General features: G+C 60.5%; 3 protein-coding genes across 3 annotated transcripts in view; 1 reads left to right on the top strand and 2 right to left on the bottom strand.

The window, feature by feature from the left end:
• The window catches only part of LOC113212537 (uncharacterized), a 6,951-nt gene extending 1,460 nt beyond the window's left edge, over positions 1 to 5,491 (top strand). The window contains exons 2-4 of the mRNA XM_026431281.2: positions 1,578 to 4,036; positions 4,312 to 4,388; positions 4,468 to 5,491. Of these exons, the coding sequence (XP_026287066.2) occupies positions 1,578 to 4,036; positions 4,312 to 4,388; positions 4,468 to 5,333 (3,402 nt within the window). The 3' untranslated portion in view covers positions 5,334 to 5,491. The remainder of the gene's footprint in view (positions 1 to 1,577; positions 4,037 to 4,311; positions 4,389 to 4,467) is intronic.
• Positions 1 to 7,794, bottom strand: part of LOC113212801 (farnesol dehydrogenase) — a 91,738-nt gene that overhangs the window by 72,982 nt on the left and 10,962 nt on the right. The window lies entirely within an intron of this gene.
• The window catches only part of LOC113212636 (uncharacterized), a 20,072-nt gene continuing 18,123 nt past the window's right edge, over positions 5,846 to 7,794 (bottom strand). Inside the window, exons 3-4 of the mRNA XM_052277404.1 lie at positions 7,000 to 7,182; positions 5,846 to 6,611 (exon numbers count right to left, since the gene is read on the bottom strand). Of these exons, the coding sequence (XP_052133364.1) occupies positions 5,877 to 6,611; positions 7,000 to 7,182 (918 nt within the window). The 3' untranslated portion in view covers positions 5,846 to 5,876. The remainder of the gene's footprint in view (positions 6,612 to 6,999; positions 7,183 to 7,794) is intronic.

The following is a 7,794-nucleotide window of genomic DNA, read 5'->3' as shown; positions in this document are numbered from 1 at the left end:
CCCCCCCCCCTCCCGCCCACCTGAGCTCTGCAAACAAGTTTTGTTTGGATGATGGATGGATGAGGATGAAAAGCTGCTTGCTGGAAAAGAAACCGTTCTATCTCTATCTTCTCTTCAGTAGCAGCAGCGGGGGAACAGAGAGTCAATACGAAATAAATTGCGTTGCTGATGAGGGAGGCTATTCTGATCGCCTCGACAAAATTCCAAAAATACACCTTCGCTGTGGCTGTTAAGCTCGCTCGGATTATTGTAAAACCTGCTTCGGTCGGTCATCACTTAAAAAATTTTCATTTACGTATTTATTTACCACGGACGTATTTGGTATGATAACACGCCAATCGCTTTCCCAACTCTTTCGCAAAAACTGGGAAATACGCACTAAAATCATGTTTTCCTTGTCATGTTGACAGCGCCTCTCTAGGCGATGTGGGGCGTGAAGCACTTTCGCCGCTCCGGCTGTGCCGTGTGATAATAGTAGAGGCAAGGGGGGCCTTTCCGCGCTTCTCCGTCGGGCTAAAGCTGCCACGACAAGAGTGAAATTTTGAAAAAATAAAAGACGAAATGTTCTTTACGATCCCCGGGAACGGGACGAAAGATGGGCTTGTTTTGCGATTTCCTAGTGGTCCCGCGGGCCGTGGAAGTTGAAAGGCTCCAGGATGGGGTGCGATGGGTTGGAAAGGGTGAGGGAGACACGGCACAGGAGGGGAGGGGGAGGGGGCATCTCGCCGGCGCCAGTTTGCCAGTCGATTAAAACGGGAAGCGTCGGGATTTCAGCCGCAGAGATCCGCAAGGGCTTATTTCCCTTTCCATTTTTTTTTTTCGTGGGCACTCTCCCCGCTTAGCGGTTCGACGCACACGCAAAGCTGGACAAAATATGTTGTCACCTCGCTGCCCCACGGGTTGGGGGCTTTCGATGGTCGTGCCGTTATTTGTTTTCCAATACAAGTTGTTTTGGTTTTGATTTTTTTTCTTCAAAATCAAAATCCACCAAAATGCTAGTCTGCAAAAAAACTATCAAAGAAGTAAGAAAGACAGACTTGCACGGATTTTTATTTTTGTTTGCCCATTGTATTGAACAGGGCTGGAACTACGAGACAAAACGGAGCGGGTCACAACTATTTCCAATGCATCCGATTTGTGCGCATTGGACTGCGCTGATTTGAATCGCTTCACAAATTAAAATAAACTTTTAAATTACTGCAGAACCCCAATGTAACGGGCCGGCCTCGCTGTAAGATTGTGCTTTTCTTTGCTGACATTTCCATTGACACAGTCTCGCTGAGGCCCAATGGCCGAAGGGGTGGAGGGTGTTTCTCAATCACGCACGCACGCCGCCCAATTTGGGCCGGCCTCCCCTCCGCCTTGCCTTCTTTGGACTAGCTAACGGAAAAGCCAAAGGGAATAAGGCGCGAGAGGAAACTTTCTATTATTGTGGTCCTTCAGCCTGGATTTTCATTTCATACCGCCTTTTCCTCGTCAAAAATAAACTCCATCCGGAACGGCTTCTGCCGATGCCCTAGTTTTCACTGGCAATTTAAGTTTTGTTATTGCTTGACTTTTGTTTTTGCCTATTGCAGGTCTGTCTCCTCTTGGTGGATTTCACTCGGAGCGAACCGGTCTCCAGAGTAGCTGTGAACGCGACTTCTCACACGGAGGACGAGGCCGGGCTGGCTGCGGGGGCGGAGGTACCCGGGCGGGACCAGGGCCACGGGCAGGGCGGGCGGCAGGGCCGCGAGGACACCGCCACGGTCGCACCCAACCACCGCTACCCCCACCACTTCTCGCACCGGCATCTCCTCCTGCCGCCTAGGCTCCACCACGGCCGCTCCCTCAAGACTCATCAGACCACAGGCGGCGCCCAGCCCACCCTAGACGAGAGGTGGGAGGACCGCTCCGAAAAACCGCTCGAGGACGAGCAGTACGACGACGACGAGGAGGATGATGACGACGACGCATACACGGAGGCCTTCTCGCACTCCGCGGTTGGGCGTGCGTACCGGTCATTGCACCTCGGCGACGGCGCCGAGGATGAGGAAGTCCTGGACTCCGCGATGCCAGGACACGAGGAGAATGTTCCGCCAGGACACGGGGGTGGCGCGTTCGACACTTCGGAGCGCGACGACAACACACCGGAGGACATATCCGGGGACTCAACTTTGAGCCTCGGCGGGGAAGCCACAGCGGCTGATGACGTTGGCGACTCCGCCACTCGCGATAGTGCGAAACCGAAACCTTTTCAACCTCCGGGCGAGGCCTTGTTGCGGTCGCTCGCCACGCTGACTGCAGGAACCTCGCACCCGGACGAGCAGATGAAGCTGCACCCCAGCGGGGACGCAGACGAACTCCACGAGTACCCCGCCGCACCCGCGGCGAGGAAGCTGGTCCTCGAACGCCCACTGGAGGCCGAGCCAACGGCGCAGGCGCCCACGCCCGCCGAGGATAGGTCTGACGAGGGGCACGGCGAGCTAGCAGTTGCTCTCCCTTACCAGGGCTCGCTCGACATGCGGTGGCCGGGTGCGCTCCCTGATGAGCGCGACCGCGACCGGGAGCGCTGGGCCGAGCTTGTGAGGATGCAGCAACAGGGTGCCACCGCAAGAAAAAGCGCACACCACCGACAGGACGCACAGCGCAAGAACTTTTTCGCGGAGCTCGGCACCATTCAGGGCGAACAGTTCATGCTGCCGCACTACCCTCAGGTGCAGGACAACCTCGGCCCGGTGCTGTTCCCCTCCAGCAGCAAGCAGCAGAGCGACACTGCCCCGGCGCCGCACTTTGTACCCAAAAAGCTGATGAAGATGATGGGGGGCACCAGGCCGTGGCCAGCATACCAGTCGCACCCAAGCCAGAACCAGTACCTCGTCGTAAACAACAAGGGGGTCGTGATCCCACACAGCGTTAACTTTCCAGACATCGTTAAGACGGCAAACTACCCTCAGCTGCAGAACTATCGCAACCAGCAGAGCAGCAGAAACATCCAGGACATCCTGAACTACCTCAAGGGTGGAAAGAGGCGCCCTAGCTCGTGGAACGCTGCCGCATTGAAGAAAGCCGCAAAGGTATCGGGCATGTATTCGACCTCGCCGTCTTCACAACTTTCGGACTACGATATGCTTTCCTATCCGAGACCCGAGCCCTACGTGAAGGACCTAGTGAGCTCCGCCGAGGCCTCCGACAAGCCCGACTTCTACAACGGGCACGCCTACATCGCTGACCCATTCCACCCGTACAAGCCCTCGGACCCGACCGAGATCAATCAGATGGCCTCCACTTTGGACTCTGACACCTCGGCGTCGATGAGCTCGGAGCGTATGCGCCACCCAGTCTTTGTAGACGAGGTCGGAGAGCCTTTCGCACCGAGGCCACCGCCGTTCGCATTCCCGGGACGATACGGCAGATACAGGCACCCCTTCCTACAGGCGGGCGCAGGTGCAGCGCAATACACTGAGGCCACTTTCAAGCCCCTGGGCGGCGAGGTGCCGGTGGCGGCCTCGGACACAATGGGCGTGGTACGGGCCGGCAGCACCGATGGCACCAGCGTCACCAGCGGCAAGTCCGTTCCTCCCCTCAGCATTATGCTCGAGATCTTCCCCATGGGCGAGGCAAAGACCAAGGAGGGTGCGGCCACTGTCATGTGGAACAACTTCCCGGTGGCGGCGCTGAGGCCTGTCATCAGGAGGCCGCCCAGTTCCCCTACACAGGGTCTCGGCGCGCAGGGGACCCAGAGCATTGCCAGCAGCATTGGCAGCAGCATTGGCAGCGCGCTGCAGCAGGCAGAGGCGTCCTTGCGAAGGCCACAGATCAGCCTCCCAGTCGAAGGGGCCGCCTCCTCGCACGCGACGACGTCGACCAGGTTCCCCGTTCTCATGCAGGGGCAGCTCTCCGCAGGCCAAGGCCAGCCCGCCTTTGGAGTGACTCTCTCTGGTGTTCAAGGCCTCCAGAATCTGGCTGGTCTGCCCATGATGGACTCCAAGCACCGCATGGTAGTACATCTGAATTTCTACCCCAAGAAAACTGTTAAAATGCCCATGAGGTTCAGGTGAGAGCTGCAAATTAAAGTCGGTCACACGAAAGTGTCTCCTTACTTTCATGTTTGTAGACCAGGTGGCTGCCGCCCGCCCTGCTTACATAGTTAGACTGTGCCACACGCACGCGTGCGGGTGGGTTTCCTGCTCGCTTGGCCGCGTAAGGCGTTATGGTCAGAGACGATGCTAACACGACTTCAAATGTGGACGGCGCGAATCAGCCATCTGGTTTGGTTATGTACTGGCTTGATAAATTTATAGTATTGATGTATTTGTTTTTCCTTTTAAGGGAACTCGGTGGTGGGGATAACATCGGGGCCGGCGCATCCTTCATCCCTGGAGGGACCTTCTCGCAAAGGCGGCAATGTAAGTGCAGCCAACCTAGGTGATGCCAGGGCGCACGCTGTTCAGTGCTTCATATCCTTGTCTGTTTCTCTTCACTTAGCCGCCCACGGCGCCGTCGAGGAGGCCGACCCCGCCGGGTCCATCGCCGTGGACGTGGCGCCGCTGCTGCGCTCGCTGCCCCCCGACATGCAAAGCCACCTGGCCGCCATCCTGCAGACGTACGAGCGAGCCACGGCCCTGGGCTCTGCCAGAGACGACCAGGACGACGTCAGCTCCGTCGAGGAGTCCGACGAGGACTACCTCGACGACAACGCGGGCGGCAGCGGCGAGAGCACGCTGTTCAGCAAGCGGCAGCAGCACTCGCTGTCCGCGGGCGCCGTCGACGCCGAACCCTCGCCCAGCGGGGGCGGCAGCAGCTCGGAGGAGGACGCGCGCGTCGCAGGGTCCCCCATGGCGCACTGGCTGCTGGGCCGTGAGCGGCCGTGGCCCAGCCAGTCAGCGGCTGAGCACAGCAAGAAATCGTCGACGGCCACCCTCCCAGCTCCGCCACAGGCGGCCGTGCCAAAGGACCGTTCGCAGCAGGGCTCGTACTTCGACGTGCAGGACGACGAGATGGACCTCATGGACAAGAGTCGGCCTGGCGAAATCGACCAATCCTTAGAGCACGTGGCCGACGACGAGGTCTCCCCAGCCAAGGCAACCGACCGAGTTCTCCAAGACATAGAGACGTCCCTCTCGCCCCAGGAGCGCCTTCTTCTCTGGAGGCACTGGAAGGAGATGCAGGCCCTGCAGCGACGGGAGCAGCATCAGCTGCAGCAGCTGCAGCAGCAGCTGCAGCAGAGGGACGACCAGAGGAAGAGGAAGAAACAATTACAAAGAACCCAGAGGATGGACTCGACCGAGGACACATCAGCTGAAGAGACGAGTGTTGAACGAACTGTGCCTAAAAATCATCGCCTCGACTGATTTCACTTGCCGTACTTATAAATAAGATACTCGAGGATTTATTACCACCCTGCAAGACCAAGAGATGGTTTTATTGGCCGGTCCCGTTGGCCTTGCCGGGTGTTGAGTTCCAGAGTAGAGTTCCAAAGTACCAGCGAATGTACCCTTTCTCTGTGTCGAAATACAAATGACGACACACGAGCACAGAGGTAGTAGAACAAGGGCGTCATGCTTCACCCCAACTGGCGATTGAGGGCGTTACATGTCAGACACACGCTCGCACGACATGGCGCGGTGGCATGACCCGGCCACACGCAGCGCGGCGCAGCGCCGAGAACACGCGCTCCCATGAGGCCAGCAATTACACTCCAGTTAGCGACTTAATTAGTGACATGCTTTAGGGGACACCTGTCGTGCGCAGCTCAACCTCACCCTGGTTAGTTTTAATGCGGAACGGTTGATATGGCCTGCGCAGCGAGTGGATGGCTCCACGAGGTCCTGGAATTACTTAGTACATGTATCAAGTGTTTACTGTTCTTATCTTTTATTATTCTAGCTAGGCCTCTAGCTTGGCCTTTCCCTCTCCCCGTTTCCCCTTTTCTTCCGCGATCTGGTCGGCTGTTGCGGGCGGTCGTTTCTCGCCGCACCCTCGACGTCCACGTCGTCGTCGCTGTTGTTCTCCTTGTCGTCGGCGTCGTTCTGGTGGCGCGCCTTCTTTCTCCCGAGGGGCAGGGCCGTCTTGGGCCGGGCGCCGCCGATGGCCACCGCGTCCGTGCCGGCGTCGGCCCGCGCGGAGGCGAAGACGGACCCTGGGGTGGCGGGGCGGCGGGGGTCCGGGTCGTCATCGGCCTGCCGCGTCCAGAGACAGGAGAGCGGCGCGCGCGGGAGCGGCCCGTGGATGACGAAGGGCGCCAGGCTGGGCTGCGGCGGCGGCGTCATGCGCTTGCCCGGCCGCCTCTCGTCCTGCTGCTCCGGGCTGCTCTGGCCGCCGAGACCGCCGTGGATGACAAAGGGCGCCAGGGTGGCGTACGGCGGCGGCGCGGCCTTCTTCTCCCTGCGCGGCTGCGGCTCGGGCGGCGGCTCGGGCGGCGCGCCCTGGATGACGTACGGCGCCCAGGTGGCGTAGGGCGGCGGCGTGGCGCGCCGGCCGCGGCGCTGCTGTTCAGGCGGCGTCGGGTCCGCGCCCAGCCCCTGCACCACGTACTGCACCGAGGTGGGGCAGGGCGGCGGCGCGTACCTCTTGGCCCGGCGCGCGGGCGCGTCCAGGCGGCGCAGCGCCTCGGCCTCCTCCGGGCTGCACTGCAACAACAGACGCGTGCAGGGCAGACCGTGCGGATACCGTCAGGGGCGAAGGCCGTCCTTTACCCACACGCTTCTTTTTTGGTTGTGATCTACCATCTAACAGGCAACTCCTAGCAAGCGGATCGCTGGGGTGGAAAGAACTGCCGACGGGGTGCTCCAGTGGCCTCAGCCTCTTTCCCCATCCCGAAAGTTCGGCCGTCATTCGCCGTTACGAACCTATCCCGAAGCTCTTATACCGCCTGGTAGGTAGGCAACATCTCGCCTGCAATGCATGCGTGCACTGCGGGCTAGCGCATCCTGCGTCTCGCAGGCGCCTAGCTTCTGTGATTTTCCGAAAGAGTCCTGAGAAAAAACGGGCGCACTTTCTGGATGGGCGATTGCTCACCTGAATGATGTAGTGTAGCCGGTTCCGCTGGGGTCCGCTGTGAACCAACGGCGTACCCGCCCCCGCCACCGGCTGCCGCTCCCGGAGCTGCCCCTCGGCCGCCGCCAGCCGCTCCTGCAGTGTAGTGAGCCTCGCCAGGGGGCCCTCCTGCAGCGCGGTCTCGTGCTTAGGGGTGGCCGCTCTCTGAAAGGGGGGAATGGAAAACAAAATCAGCGGCGCGTGCCTTCCGCGGCTCGCCGACCCAAACGGTTTGCTTTGCAGCTCGCGCCTAGGCCCAAACTCTTACGCGCGCGTTGACTGTACCGAAGCGCGCGACCTTTAGGCCCTTTGAGGCGCGGACCTCCGCCTGCCCTAAGCCACACTTGGGAAACCGAACCAAATCCCGCACAGTGCGGTGCGCGGGCAGCGCGCCAGAAGTGCCAACCCATCGGCTGAATGACAGCTCGCCGACAGCTCGCTCTGCGGTCCATTCAGCGCGGCCGCGGGTCGGGTCGGGGTGGGGCGGCGAGAGTGTGGGCGAGGATCGGGGCTGGGCCCGACCACAGCGCTGGGCTGGGCAGGGCAGGGCGGCGCGAGGACGGACATGCTACGCTCCGCCACATAGCGAGCCGAACCGCGCGGCCCAAAGAGGCCGCAAAGAGCGGGGGGCGGATCGCGGGGCCGTGGCAGTATAGGGCTGGTCTTAACTGCCGGCCTGGGGCCCCCGCGGGGCCGTGCTGCGGCGGCTTCGTTCCGTCATGCGGGGAATCCCAATGAATACAGCCCCCGGCTCGGCTACACCAGGGGCGGATTCAA

This window comes from Frankliniella occidentalis, unplaced genomic scaffold (genome assembly GCF_000697945.3).
Source record: "Frankliniella occidentalis isolate FOCC.00 unplaced genomic scaffold, Focc_3.1 Scaffold10, whole genome shotgun sequence".
Classification (NCBI taxonomy): Eukaryota; Metazoa; Arthropoda; class Insecta; order Thysanoptera; family Thripidae; genus Frankliniella; species Frankliniella occidentalis.
This window is presented reverse-complemented; position numbering and strand designations above follow the sequence as displayed.